Source organism: Copadichromis virginalis, linkage group LG1 (genome assembly GCF_057382275.1).
Source record: "Copadichromis virginalis isolate Kocher_CV1m ecotype Utaka linkage group LG1, C_Virginalis_male_GT1.1, whole genome shotgun sequence".
In the NCBI taxonomy this organism is placed as follows: domain Eukaryota; kingdom Metazoa; phylum Chordata; class Actinopteri; order Cichliformes; family Cichlidae; genus Copadichromis; species Copadichromis virginalis.
Window position 1 is genome coordinate 15,042,470 of NC_140618.1, and position 15,625 is coordinate 15,058,094.

Here is a 15,625-nt window from a genome sequence, read left to right on the forward strand (position 1 = left end):
GTCTGAAGATTATGACAGAAGTTTAGTTTCTGTGATTATGATTAAACTGATTAAACTGTGTATTCATTTATATCCACTAAAACAAATGGACCTAAAGTCTGCCTAAAGTTGTTTTCATAAAATTTTAGAGAAAATGGTTTTATGTGTATGTGAATTACTGGAATGCTACTTGCAGCAGTTAGCTGGGTAGTTGCTACATAAGTTGTTAAGTAAAATGTAGAGTCTTTTTTGCAGTCTGTAGAGTTTCTGGTTATAGTTGCCAATCATTTAAGGTGAAACCAAAAGTACCTTGTGAGTATTCACACACTGGTAACAGAAGGAGTAGTTTGACCTAAACCATCACTGTGTGACCAGATGTTAGTTTGACTGGAAGCTAATACAACTTGTAAGGTAGTAGTAGGCATCACCCTAAGAAAAACCCCTTGTAGTCTGCAGTGAAATGTTCGATATGACGGCTTCACCTCACTGTAGCACAGGACAGCCTGCATTATTCACTACTTATGTATCATTCATACACCTGTGTCTGTGCATTAGTTTTTGCATGGAGACGCACAGCTGTCAGCTAGCAGCTGTTAAAAATAACAGACAGCCTCCTACACACACACGCATGTATTTAATAATTTTACTCTTACATGAACCTCACACTAAAATAAAAGTTATCACAGAAAGTGCTCTACACACACACACACACACACACACACACACACACACACACAGAAACTAAACTTCAGTCATAATCTTCAGACTATGACAAAAAATTTCCCCCTTTTTTTTCTCCTTTTCTCTATTTTATACACCACATTTGTCGTTCCACTCTTAGGTCCCTGTCCCACCTCCGCCCTCTTCTCTTTGTCGATCGCTCCCTCTCTCACACACTCTGTCTTTCTCTCTCGGGTCTCACTTTAAATAATGTCTCAAATCGACTAGAACAATTACATTCCCTCAGCATGCATCTCTAATCAGTTCTCTTTCTTTTTCTGTTTGTATTTCGCTTCATTTCACTCAGCTGTTTTTTTTCTATTCCCTCTCACTCTTTATTGCCTCACTTTTTAAGTATTTAATTCATTCCTATTTGGCTCTGTTTTTCATTTTTCATTCTGTATTTCCTCCTTTTTTTCTTCCTGTCTCAGGTTGATCCATCCTCCCAAGCTGCTTCTTTCCTTTTCTCTCGTACATACATTACTTCTTTTGTGTTGGAGAGATGTAGTGGAATAAGCATGGATATATTTTATGTAAATTAATCTCTACAGAAGCTACACTTCTGTGAAATACATTAGTGTGTAATATGTGCACGTGTCTTTATAGAGTCATTTTTTGTGTGTGAGCCTGTGTGCACTTTCTTTTTTCCCGAACCTGTCCATGTCATCTCTCTGAGTGAATATTCAGGGCCTTTCTTCTGTCTCTGTAATATTGGAGCATAAAAGGCTGTGGGGAATATTAGCGTTTAATATTGCATGCGTTCTGTTGACTTGGATCGGGCTAGCACCATGACGGATGTTGTACTAATCTGCAGAATTTCCACAGTGACATTAAAGTGACAGAAATGCTCAGACATGTGTCAAGATGATCAACAGGGGCCTTAGAAAGCACACTTAAACTCTTTCTCCATCTCACACACACACACTTAAACACTTGTGCGCACTAACGGACACACATGCACTCTCCTTTTGATTCTTTCTTATGTGCACTCTGTGTCAGACTTGATCTCTCATTCTGTCACTCTGTCTCTGTTTGTCTACATAACTGATGGATTCCATCACATCTGAAAGTTATACCATATACTGCATTGTACATCAGATTACTCGGTTTTAACTTGCAAAATGCCTGTGTCAGTTAATGGTTCTTGAACTCCAAATTCAATTTTTGCACATTTATTTTGTCTGAACCGTCCTCTTTTATTGGCACCTGAAATCATGAGGGAAAGTTAAATCGAACTTGATTCAGGACAAGTGAACTAACTTTGTGACTGTGTGCATGTGTGTGTGTCTTGGAAGAGTTAAAGAAAATGTTCTTTAACAATTAGTTTTTACCCCCCTCTACATATTTTTTGAATACAGTTAGGACCTGGTAAAAGGTGATCACAGTGCAGAGTAGTAGTTCATCCATCCTTGCATCTATCCATTTTATTTGGAGGCAGCAATCTGAGTTGAGACGCCTAGACCTCCCTGTGCCCACCCATCAAGACCTTCTGCATTACTGCAGGTTCTGCACCCTCTGTCTCAGTATCTGCTCCTTTCTATCCTCACTTGTGAACAAAGTTCAGAGATACTTCCACTTGGGGCAGCTTCTCATTCCAAACCAAGATTGGACACTCTACTCTTTTGTGACCGAGAACTGTGGCCTCAGACTTGAAACTGCTAATTCTCATCCTATCCATTTCACACTCAGCTGCAAATTGCCCCAATGAAAGGTGCAAGATGTCAATTGATGAATCTAAAACACACACACACACACATCATCTGCAAAAAGCAGAAACAAGATCCTAAGGCAACCAAACTGGACACTGTCCACCTCTTCACTGCACCTAGAAACTCTGTCCATAAAAAGTAATAACTTAGTGGATAGGAGCATCCCTGGCAGAGTCCAAGACCCACTGGAAATGAGTCCAGCGACGCAAACCAGTTTCTTACGGAACATATACAGGAACTGAAATATCCCCATTGCAATGGGCCCAGTACCCAATTCTTCCTAAGCACTCCTCACATAAGACCCCAAGAAATGAGGTCAAAAACGTTTTCCAAGTCCACAAAACACAGGTACATATGTTCTTCCCTTGAATATCCATTGGAGCAGTGTTTCATGCCCAAGATGAAAATTGATCCTAATGAATCTAAGCACTGTCCCAAACTTCCACAAAATGTTGCAGTGGCACATCAACTAGAACAGCCCCAAAACATCCCTCAGTGTGATGTTGAAATTCTGCTTTTTTGGATGAATGTTGAAGATGTCTTGGATCAGGCTTTTTGCCAGATGCTCTATAATATATTTGTCTATACCAAGCCAATTGACATCTTACACTGCCACTGGTCCAACTATGTATCCCTATGTGGTGATCGGTTAACAGCTCAGCGCTCTTCTCTTTTCTCAAGCCATACAGCTATAGATGTGATGAAATTATTACGAAATCAATCATCAACCTGCGACCTAGATTGTTCTGTTGCAGGATATGCTCAAACATAATTTTTGTAGTAGAAAAACTGTGATTAGAATAGAAGTTGCCATCCTGGAAACTGTAAAATTGTTTTGTATTTATATATAATATGTGCCCTCTGAATTGGACATTGAACATGTTTTTCTGTTTCTATCCATGTGTCTGAGAGATATTGATGGCTAGTGACATTAAGTGGCATTGTCCAGGATCTCTGTGGCTCAAGTGTGCCTCAGCAGCAGATTTTCACCTGCACAGGGGTTAACTGGGTTAACTTTAGATACACACAACGTGGATATGTACACACAAATTTGCTCACACATACACAAGCCAGTGCCACGACCTTTCCAGTGAGAGCGTGAAATTGGTCATGGCATTTAGGATAAGATGAGTTGTCCCAGCAGCTTTACACATACACATATAGACACACACTAGCCTACACACACACACACACACACACACACACACACACACACACACACACACATACACAGTTGCCTATGACAGGCCATCTAAATGTCCACACATCCATTAGAGTAGTCTCCTCACTCAGCAGGTTTTGTCCAAACATTCAAGAGTGAAAATAAGATGTTATCCTCTCCTTGGCTTCACAGTCCAAAACACACACATTCATTCATACTCACACACGCGCACCCCTTAGCTTAACTCTGTTTTTTCTTTTTGCATTAAGAATAAATGTTCTGTCATGAAACTGTTGAAAAAGAAAAACAGTGACATTAAAGAGTCACTGACAGAAATGCCAAACTCAAAAATTAGCTTAGTAAATAACTTTTTTCTGTTGTTTTGGGTTCACAGTGCAGCGACTATGTGCAGAAGATTAAAGCAAATAGAATTAAAGGAACTTAAACTCAGTTTTACTTATGTGCTGTTCTTTTTTTTGCTGTGAGTACTGTGTGCAGATGATGGAGCGCCATCAAAACCTTTTGTATGAGGAAGAGAATGAGCGTTTGCGCTCTTCTTTTAACTGCCAAACACCAGTCCCTCAACTAATTAGCAGGCAGGGAGAGAGAGAAGGTAACGCAATGTTGAATGAAAAGAAAAGAGAAGAAAGAAAAACTCCCCCTTTCATTTGGTATGGTAATATTTCCTGCTCACATACTCACTGTGGCTATGAGAACAAGCAGTTGGGGGACAGTAGAGACAGGGGGAAGGGAGAGAGGAATCGGAGAGGTGGGAAGCAGGGAGAGATGTACAGAGTGATTTGTTTTTCAGATAGAGGGGAAATGAAGGAAGGAAGTGTGGGAAGATAGAGGAGACACAGAGCTAGAGGAGGCAAAAAGAGGAATGAAAGAGTGATAGAAGAGTGGAAAACTCCCGCTCTTGGACTTATCCCCAGCGGATAAGACGAAGAGTGAGATGTAGTGAGGTTTTTCTATTTGGAGTGCAGAAAGAAAAGTACCTTTGATATGTGAAACGGTTTGGGGCATAGAGATGCTGATAGACCGGCAGAAAAGCACAGACAGATGGGCAGAAAGAGGAAAAAAAAGCATGGACAGACGTACAGGAGGGAACTTATTGTAGGTAAGACATCAGATAGACCTCAGGCCAAACAGCATGGCAGACAGATGAGCAGGCAGAGTGACAGAACAAACAGGAACATGCAAACAGCTCAGTGCTCCTGTGGAATTATGTGTCCCAAGACGTGCCCCTGCCTGTGTGTAGTTGTGTCTCTGTCTGTCTTTGTAGACTTGTTTCTTTTTGTCTCTTGTTGTTTCTGTGTTGATGCTTGAATGCATACATCGCATTTCAAGAGAATTTTCTTGCTGTTTCACTAAGTTGTGCTAATAATCAGCCAATCAAGCAGTCAGCAGTCCTCTTGATGCTGACTGCAAACATTTATTTGTTTTAATTGTTAGATGTAATCTAAAAATTTAATGACTAAATATAAAAATACCAAACTGCAAGGGTGCAGACCACAGCAGAACTACAAAGCACTTTTTTGATAAGTGGATCCTTGTGCGGACCTTGTGCATGTTGTAATTATGCTGGCATTAATTTTATTCATGTATCCATTGCTTTTTGTTTTTTGTCTCCTTTTGTGCCCCACATTGTCCCCTGCTTATGGATTATTTCTGGCCTTTGCTTCCTCTTCTGTTTCCATCAGTTTTTCGGTTCCTTTTTACTTGTACTCCGTTCTCTCGCATGCAGCACGAAATAGGAACCTCTTTCCCCATTTTGATCTACTCTCTCCCCCTCCCTCTCGCTTCCCCTGGCTTCCCTCCTCCTCTGTGTGTCATACATAATAGGACCAGTGCAGGTCTGCATGTGTCACACATGGGAGGAACTCCTGTGTTTTTTAATACATTTTTAATCCCACCATTTGAAGCCCCCCTTGTCCACTATAATTTGTACTGACTGCTGAACAAAATCAAAGGGCTTGTACTTGCTGCTTCTCGCCTCTGCTGCACTCTGCTACAAAAAAATGCATATTTTATCACACACACACACACATACAACCACACACACCTTGGTATGTTTATTTTGACATGAAAGTGGGACTCTGAGAGAGCGCTGGCAGTTACAAGTCATTCCTCATTAGTAGCAGTGATTTCCCTATGCTCTCTGCGTGTGTGTGTGTGTGGTTGAATGTAGTGTTTTTATTTCTAATATAGCAGAGAATACATCAGTATTATGTGCCATTATGTGTATTATTCTTCTCTCGTTAGATTAAAAATTTCAGTGGGCCTTCGATTTTACAGTTTTTTTACATTTTCTCCACTTGCTCATTTATTTCTCCAGTTTTTACCATCCTGATATCACTCTTTGTTTTATAAAAGCAAACATTTCACTTTTTCTGGGATGATTTTTCTGTACAGTTTTGTTTTGTTTTAGTTTGTTTTATGTATTTTGTATTTTCACGCTATGACAGCTGTGTAGGTTTTAAGTTTCTGTTAATAAATAATTTTTTTACATGGGTATGATATTAAATGTATTATATTACTTATATGTACAGTTTAAAGTATGTCACCGTACACAAATAAAAAATGTACATCCATATATATTTACGCAATGTAATTGTTTTTCACAGTGCGAAAGCTGTGCACCACTCTACAATGACAAGCCATTCAGGTCAGGTGATCAGCTCCAACCTATGAACTGCCGACCTTGTCAGTGTCACAGCCACGCCCTCTCCTGTCATTATGATGCCTTAGCTGATGACCATCCAGATGAGCATTATCGAGGAGGAGGAGGTGTCTGCGACAACTGCATGCACAACACCACAGGTACAGATTTAGCAAAGGCAAATTATATGCTATATGGCTAATGCAGAGGCCTAGGTTTGAATCCACCCCAATGCTGTTTGGTGCATGTCTACCACAGGTCTTTCTCCCAGTCTTCTCTCCAATATAAACGAATCAATGAAACATTTACAAATGCAGATATTGAAAACCCAGTTAATTTTACCAAAAGATGAGATAAGACACTCTGAGTGTTGTGAAGGGCCACTGCAATAAGTTGAACTCAGTTCTTCTCAATATTTATCTCTTTACATCTCTTTATAAGATTATTGGTGTGGTCCTCCACGAGTCCCAGTTTCTAACGTGGCCCCTTGGGAAAATGACTTTCCCATGCCCATAGTAGATTTAAAAAGTGAGGAAAAGATTGTAGAAACACCCTTCAAGTGCATTATGTTGATGTTGTTTAATTACATAGCCTAATCTGAGCAGAGCTAAGGCGAGTGTAAATGAGTAACCCACAATTTGTTGTAACAGTAAAACAATCTAACTCTCGTGTCTTTTGTTACATTAGAGTTGTATAATCAGATGACTCCAGTGATAACCTAAAGCATACTCTGCTTTATTCTCTTGAAAAATAAATAAATAATAAATAAAAGGAAATTAATGTTGTATTCAATACCTAAAACTATTGATTAATACTGAGAAGTCATCTGGAATTTGTTTACTGAGGTCATTTCACTGTGTTTTCTTCATGTCGATGCATTTTACTAATTTGCATGGGCTGTCTTAAATTCCACTTTGTTTTTGTCCTTATAGATACTAATAAACGTAAAGACACTGGTAAATTTAATCGTTCTTATCCCTTTTGGTTCGGACTTATAGCCTCAAATCCCTCCTATGTGTAAATTCAATCATGCAGTAGTTATATTTTTTCGTCAGGCTAAAAAGCATCTTACCATTTAAACAATTATGGTTAAACTGGACATTTTCAGCAGAGGTATCTCTTTTGTGCTCTGTGTGATTTCTATCTATTGACTTTTTTTCACCCTTTATCGCCTTGTTTCTCCATGTTTCCTATCAGGTAAGAACTGTGAGCAGTGTATAAGTGGGTTTTTCAGGCTCGAGGACTGTGATCCCACTTCAGTTGATGTGTGCCAGCCTTGTGACTGTTACACTGCTGGAACGGTCAACGGCAGAATGGACTGTGTGCAGGTAGACACCATTACATTCAATATAGAACGATCTTAATAATCAATACAGGATGTGTATATTAAGACTATTGTAATTATAAATACACTCTTTGAAGTAGTAATTTTACAATAAACATTGCAACACCTATTATGATTGCTGTTAAGGAAATAGCATGCTATTGGTGATACCTTTTAAGCGTCAGCAAATACAACGCAATGGACAAATTCACTTCAACCATGATCCGTCTGTGCAAAGTGAAGAGATATGGTTCTTTGACTCTGTTTTGAAATGCGTAACTTTCACGTTTATAATCTCAGAATACTTACATTTTATTATTTTATATTCACATTTTTATTAGAAAAATTAGAAAAGAAGAAGAAAGTAAAATACCGCTTTACCACGTTAATCTATGATTAAAATCTTTCCCTCTTTCTCCGTTTGTCACTTTCAGATAGGAGGTCAGTGTCACTGTAAAGCTGCAGTAACAGGCCGTCAGTGTGCAGACTGTTTGCCTGGTTGGTTTGGTCTCACAGCCTCAAATCCAAATGGTTGCAGTTCCTGTAACTGCAATGGCATGGGTGTCATGAGAACCTCTACAGGGGCAGTTTCCAGCTGCAACCGTTACACAGGACAGTGCCATTGTAAACCCCATGTCACAGGTAAAAAGATCTCAAACCACTGAAGAAAGCTTAGTTTTTACAGGTGTAAATGGTGAAGGTCTTGTTTTTGAAAGAAATCAAAATCTTGCGTTTAAAGTTGTTTGTGTGTGCATCTGTCAAAGGAGACTGTTGGAGCTGCTTCTTTCAACAGCACTCTTTATATGTAGGTGTAAAACATGAGTTTTTTAGGCATCTTCCTAGATTCCGAGATCCTTTTCCTGAAAGTCAAGCATTGAAGTTGAATGTTGAGTTAAGATAATACGCTGAAAAGGGTAAGATCAGCTATCGTTTGACCTTGGTATGTTAACACAACAGCAAATCACATCGGCTAAAAAAAAAAAATTTTTTCACAAAATCTCCTTAATAACTTTTTGTTAATAACTTTTTGAGTTTTTGTTATTCCAATGGTTATTTAATTGTCCAGTAGCAGCGTACATAGGAGTGCTCATTGAGGTGTACGCAAAAGCAAAAAAAGTGGGGATACTGGGTCCAGATGAAAAACATGCACACTGATGAACACACACACACACACACACACTCATATCCCAAACTGTTGTGGCAGCCAAAATAAACAGGCTTTTCTGCTGGCGGTGCTTCCAGCCGTCGTGCTTCTCTTTGTGATAAATGGTTTCACTCTCTCCCCTGTGTGTCTTTGAAGACCAGGCTCATATGAAATGCAAAACCGGCCAACGCTCCTCAACTCAACGCATCGTGGTTATTGCTAAGCCTTGCTATCAAGGGTCCACATTGCGTGTGTGAGTGCGGGCATGTGTATAAGTGTGTGTTTGTTTGTGTTTATGTGTATGTTTAAAAAAAATGTATGAATGTGTTCATGCACTTTTGTCTTTGCTTAGCTATGTATTGTAAATTGTAAGAGTGTGTGTGTGTGTGTGTGTGTGTGTGTGTGTGTGTGTGTGTGTGTGTGTGTACACACGCAACCCATCAAGGACTAAGCTGGTATTTAAATCTCTAATTCAATGCCAAGTTGATTAAAACAAACTGCTGCAGCCCCTTGTATTTTTCACACTCCTTCTTACAAGACCCATTTAGGGTTTTTTTCTGTCCTTGTTTGTTTGGTTGCTCCCACAGGTATTTTTCAGAAATGAGATTTGATTATGGCAATTTATTATCGCCAAGCTGATACTTTGAGTAGAGCAATGGCAGGCAAGCTTCAGAAGGACGGAATTGAAATGTGTGCACGGAGACTCAGATACACACATGCAGAAACACATGCACACTCATAACAAGGTGCCAGAGTGCAGTGTGTACATAATAGTGTTTGAAATGGTGATGCATGAGCCTGTTAACCAGCTGGCTACTGATAAAAGGGCTGGCCATGTCCCGAACAACACACACACACATATGCACACGTGGACACCTCAGAACAAAATTACATCCTTTCTGTTCTGATCTAATATCTTCTAACACAGGCTGTTCTCCAATGTTCTCACTTTTCGGTCCCTTTTATTGATCTCTTTTTGCCCCCCTTTTTTCTGTTTGTTTATCAAAAGTCTAATTGCGAAAATATGATTCGTAAATGGTGAGTTGGTCAGGTCACTGCTCTAAAAGAGAACACTTTGTAAGTGATGTTTTTGTTGTAAGTGTATGATTCGTTATAAATTATATCATTTTTGGGGGGAAATCTACCTTGAGTACAATATATCAAATCATTGTTAGGTTTCTAACCATCAGTCTGCCAGCCTGCATATTTACCTGCTAATACACTCAGTTGGACATTTGTACTCTACACACACTGACACATATCTTCATTTCACTACTGTAAAATATGATATATGGAGAGAGATATATTCATATCTATAAAATCATTAAAATGGGCAGACCAGGGGAAATGCCAAGTGTCTACCCCACACAGAATAGGCCCCACACACGCACACACATTAACACAGATGTACAGGTATGTTATTATTAATGTGTGTGTGCGCACACACTTTCATACCCACCCACATATGAACACCCGCTCCCTTATAAACGGCTATGGTGACTGCTTTGCCCCCGAGCATCCATTTAGGGACAGATTGCCTGTCATGGAATACGTATGGCGTATTCAAATAAGCCCTGCATGCACACACTGCATAGTTTAACTAGTCGTATAGCCTAAGATTGTTTTTTCTATAAAAACATGCAAATGTATGGACTTTGTGTTTACTAGTATTTGTAATTATTATATGCAGTAATAAACTGCAAAAGAGTGAAAGGAGTAATATTTAATAATGGTGTAATGAAATGCTGACCTAATCAAGTTGAAAGTTAATTAAGACTAATAACTAAACTGAAATGTTAATTTTGCATATGTTACTCTATAGCTCTTTTTGGCCTTTAAAGATAACTCAACTTTTCCTGTTTTACAAAAGATCATATTTTTAAAATTATTTTTCATATCCATCCTTCCATTTCCTATTTTTCCCCCCTTCATTCTTTTCTTGTAGTTGCTTAATTTATTTATTTTCTGCTCAGTAAAATTAAGTGTTTGGCCTTAGGTAAGTGATCCATCATATGTAGAGGGCCTGGCCCTAATGATGGCAGTTTTATACACTCACCCACCATTTCTCTTGCTCTCTCTCGCTTAGACAGACACATACACTTACTCTCTCATACAAAGGTCTGCAAACAGAGGAGTGCTAACTGCTAGTTGGTGAACAAGCGATCATCAATTTTTTTTCTTGTTTCCCATTTTTCTTTCTTTATCTCCCTTTCTCACTCCTGTTTTCATCGCAGGCCTTTCATGTGACCGCTGTGAGTTTGGTTATTGGAACCTTTCCCACCCAGACGGCTGCATGCCATGTGACTGTGACCCTCTGGGTTCCCTCAGTCCATTCTGTGAACCTGAGGGGGGCCAGTGTGAGTGCAAACCTGGCGTCGGTGGCCTGCGATGTGACTCATGCGGTAGAGGCCTGTTTGGTTTGAACCTGGAAGGATCTTGTGCCCCCTGCGACTGCTCACAGGAGGGGACAGTACCCGGGACAGACTGTGATCCTTACACAGGGCAGTGTGTGTGTAAGGCATGTATGACATTTTTACAATGTTTTAGACACTGACTTCCATAAAAATGGAAATAAAGCACAAATTGGAGTTAAAATTCAGTATTTTCTGTTGTAAAATGTTCTGCTTTGATCTTCTGATTATTAATATAATACTAATATAGATTAAATGATAGAAGCACAAAAAGGAAAAAAATGCATTATTGCTAGTGTGTGTGTGTGTGTGTGTGTGTGTGTGTGTGTGTGTGTGTGTGTGTGTGTGTGTGTAGTCAGACAGACCGGTTTAATCCTTGGCTCCTGGCAAATTTTTTGTCCAATCCTGATACTTTAAGTTACAAGTTTAGTATGAAATCTTTTCTTTCCACATTTGTTCCATCTTTCTTTCTTCAGGAACATGTTGAAGGCCGTCGCTGTGATTCTTGCCGTCATAATTTTCACACCCTGGAGCAGCGAAACTCTCTGGGCTGTCTGCCGTGTGTGTGTGACATCAGTGGAACGGTTTCAGGGGGTGTGTGTGATATGCAGACCGGACAGTGCCCATGCAAGGAGGGAGTAGAGGGAGTGCAGTGCACCAACTGTGCTCACAACTACTATAACCAGACTTTAGACGTTGAGAGTAAGAGAACCCCAAACTGCAACTTAAATCCATGATTAGTTACACATTTATTTTTCACTCAATAATAAAACACTCAAATGAAACAAAATTGTTAACAAATTATTTAAAAAGTGCAAATTCATTCAGCCCTACTGATTTTGTTTTGTGTCCTATTAGAGGGCTTGTCCCACGGCTGTGTACCCTGTATGTGTCACCCTAAAGGAACAGTCAGCGGGTCAGTCTGCGACAGTGCCACAGGTCAATGTGTTTGTATCCCAACACGCTATGGAAAGGACTGCAGTAGCTGCCGACCTGGTGAGTTCAAAAGAAGGGATGAAAAAATGATAAGAAACTTTCACAAATAACTGTAGCATAAAAGTTCACCAATAAAATGACTCTGAATTTTGAAAAGGGGGGATGGGTGTTTCCGGTCTAAAGCTTTTGCGTTTTTCAGCCACTCTCTGCCAGGAATCAACCATAAGCATCACAGCGAATAAAATGAAGGAAAAAGCATCCTTCAGTTGTGCACCTGTTTGGGTTAGTGTTGCAGGACAAGAGGTTGCAGTTTACGTATAGTGTCAGTGAAGAAGAAGAGCCTTCATATCATTTTACAATGACAAGTTGGGAATTGATGTGTTGATTAAAATGTGTAAAAATAATGAATAAATAGATAATAAAGTAGACATAAAGATAGAAGCTGTCACATTCTTTGTGGGTATAAGGAAACAGATGTATAATTGTGCTATAATGTCTGATCATGCTGATATTTCAATGCATTTCCGCTTCCATTCCTGCAAGCTGACTGTTTTAATTTCCTTAACTGCCAACTCATGGCAGCCATTCAGTATTTCTTGCCCAAGTGGCTAAATAGAATATCTAATTTGTTTATCATCTGGCCGGCCTTGAGAAAAATAAACTGAATTGATTTGTGATTTGGAACCTTAGTGCTTAATGCAACCTCAGACACAGTTATTGGTTTTGTGTTAAATATTATTACAAATAAATGACAAACGGTGGCTCAGTTTAGTTATTAGCAGTGGCACCAAGTGGTTATTTCAAAATGATAGCAGTTGTGCTCAAAATCAATGAAATTTTGATGTCATTAGTGTAGTTCTGAAAAAAAAAAGAATCACAGTTGACATTGTTTGGCATATGCAACAGACAATTGTGCTCTTACAGGGTTTCTACCATTGTCTGTTTCTGTTTCTCACCGGAGTATCTCTCTATCAAAAAACTTTTGGGAAACAAATAAAAGGCGATAAAGGTCTGGATTAATTATTTTCGATGCAATATAACATGAATGCTTGAAGTTAAATCTTCCAATAGCAGATCCTGGTCTTAGAATGACAAATGTTGATGATGTTTTATAAAACATCAAACATTATCATGTGGATTTTCAAAAAAGTAAAAAGAAAATTAAGCAAAGAATAAAGAAGCTAAATATTTTTTTACATTTCTGTTTACATTACATTTGTGGCAGCAGTAGCTGAATAGCTGATCAATAGCTGAGTCCATGGACTATTATACCGCCTAGGGACCGACTGGGGTTCCAGCACAGGAGCTGTTAAGGCAATCATCATGAGGAATATGAAATGTTTGAAAAATAATATCAACAGGGATGCGTTCAATTACACCGCCAATAGGACAAATCCAGAAAATCTTTGCCATCTCATACCACAATAACTGCATTCATTTTAGATTTAACCTCTACATTGTATCATATTTCAACCCAATATTCAATTCAATTCAATTTTATTTATACAGCACAAAAATCACAACAACAGTCACCTCAAGGTGCTTTATATTTTAAGGTAGACCCTACAATAATACATACTGAAAGAAAACTAACAATCATATGACGCCTTATGAGCAAGCACTTTGGTAACTGTGGGAAGGAAAAACTCCCTTTTAACAGGAGGAAACCTCCGGCAGAACCAGGCTCAGGGAGGGGCGGGGCCATCTTCAACGACAGGTTGGGAAGAGAGAAGGAAGACGGGATAAAAGGCATGCTGTGGAGCCAGAGATTAATAACAAGTATGATTCAATGCAGAGAGGTCTATTAACACATAGTAAGTGAGAAGGGTGACTGAAGAAGAAATACTCAGTGAATCATGGGAATCCCCCAGCAGCCTACACCTATTGCAACATAACTAAGGGAGGATTCAGGGTCATCTGATCCAGCTCTAACTATATGCTTTAGCAAAAATGAAAGTTTTAAGCCTGATCTTAAAAGTAGAGAGAACTGGAAGCTGGTTCCATTGAAGAGGGGCCTGAAAACTTAAGGCTCTGCCTTTTAAATATTCTAGGAACAACAGGTAAGCCTGCACAGATATCACAGGAAAGCATGTAATAGACACACTGGTCCACTGCATGTATTTCACGCTTTGTTCCACTTTGTTGTGTTTAAATACGTTTCCTTTTTTAGTATAATTTTTTTACCTTTATCTATTTTGGTCTTTTAGTTATTGTATCAATGAGTTATATCTTGACTGCTGTAAGTCTCAACAAACTTTTAGGATAAATGAAGTTTCTTATTCTCAGTTTTGTTTATTATTCTTATTAAGGAAATGACCCTTGAGCTGTCAGACTCATATCAAAAGACTGCAGTGTATAATTAATTGCATGCTCATTACTTTATGTTATACTTATCTTTTCGCAGGCTACTACTTTTCTCCGGATCAGGATACATGTTTGGAATGTGACTGCCACCCCATTGGAGCTTTGCATCGCAGTTGTGAAAGCCAGACTGGACAGTGTGTGTGTGCCCATCCCTCAGTGGGAGGCCGACGTTGTGACCAGTGTCGTGAGATGTTTTTTGGATTCAACCCTGGTCTGGGCACGTAAGTATAAGTTTGTTTCTATTAATTGCACCACTTGTATAAACACACACATCTCATGCACAAATTCAAACACAACAGCAGATGCAGTGTCTGTGAAGACAGTTTACAGATTGCTAGGCAGACATATGACTTACATGAGTTAAGAGCTGCTTTGACCTTTACCGCTCATGTCTCTACCTGCGGGCTGTCTTGCACGCACACACACACACACACACACACACACACACACACACACACACACACACACACACACACCTCAAACACTTATACACAAATGTTACTTTACACTTAACCTCCATGTGATGGTGGTACGCACATGCACATCCGGTCCTCTCGACAGGGTGTCACAGCAGATAGATGGTGCGCAAACTGTTTGACTAGTGATCCAGTATGTATGTGTTTGTGTGTGTGTTAGCTGACCTTGCCTGATTGCTGTATTCTCCAGTGTTAAAACATTAAAGGATGAGATCAGGCTGTGGCTGAGATCTCCTCACAGTAGAGAGGGATCGGACGATGGAGGGAGGAAAAGCAACAGTAATAGAGTTTACTTTGCAAGGACACTTGAAAAGAAAATCACATGGAAGAAAAGACTTGACTAATAAAACATAAGAGAGAAAAGCAGGGTTGGTGATGTGAGTTGAGTGGGTAATATCAGCGATGCGAAAAGAAAATCAGAGATGCTCAGACAGATTTTGCAAATGGCATTAATGAACAAAATCCAGAATTATCATTTAAACTGGTGTTGTTTGGTTGCTGGTTGTTTGTTTTTTTTCCGTATCACACTTGTAGAGAAAAAAAAGACTAGCCAAGTCATGAGTTAATACTCGTTAATCTTCTGCTGGTCTCTCCACTTGATAAATATCAAGTAACACATGTATTTTTACATGTGTTTAAATATGGATGCTCTTAAGCAAGACTTCTTGGATTTTTTTTTTTTTTGAAGTAGTCTTCAGAAATAGTTCCCCTTGATTCTTAAAGAACAATCCAAAACTC

General features: G+C 39.2%; 1 protein-coding gene across 1 annotated transcript in view; it reads left to right on the forward strand.

Moving 5' to 3' along the window:
* The window catches only part of ush2a (Usher syndrome 2A (autosomal recessive, mild)), a 220,544-nt gene that overhangs the window by 45,648 nt on the left and 159,271 nt on the right, over positions 1–15,625 (forward strand). The window contains exons 13-19 of the mRNA XM_085452171.1: positions 6,198–6,393; positions 7,430–7,560; positions 7,991–8,198; positions 10,935–11,218; positions 11,588–11,813; positions 11,970–12,107; positions 14,452–14,632. Coding sequence (XP_085308297.1) covers positions 6,198–6,393; positions 7,430–7,560; positions 7,991–8,198; positions 10,935–11,218; positions 11,588–11,813; positions 11,970–12,107; positions 14,452–14,632 — 1,364 coding nt within the window. The remainder of the gene's footprint in view (positions 1–6,197; positions 6,394–7,429; positions 7,561–7,990; positions 8,199–10,934; positions 11,219–11,587; positions 11,814–11,969; positions 12,108–14,451; positions 14,633–15,625) is intronic.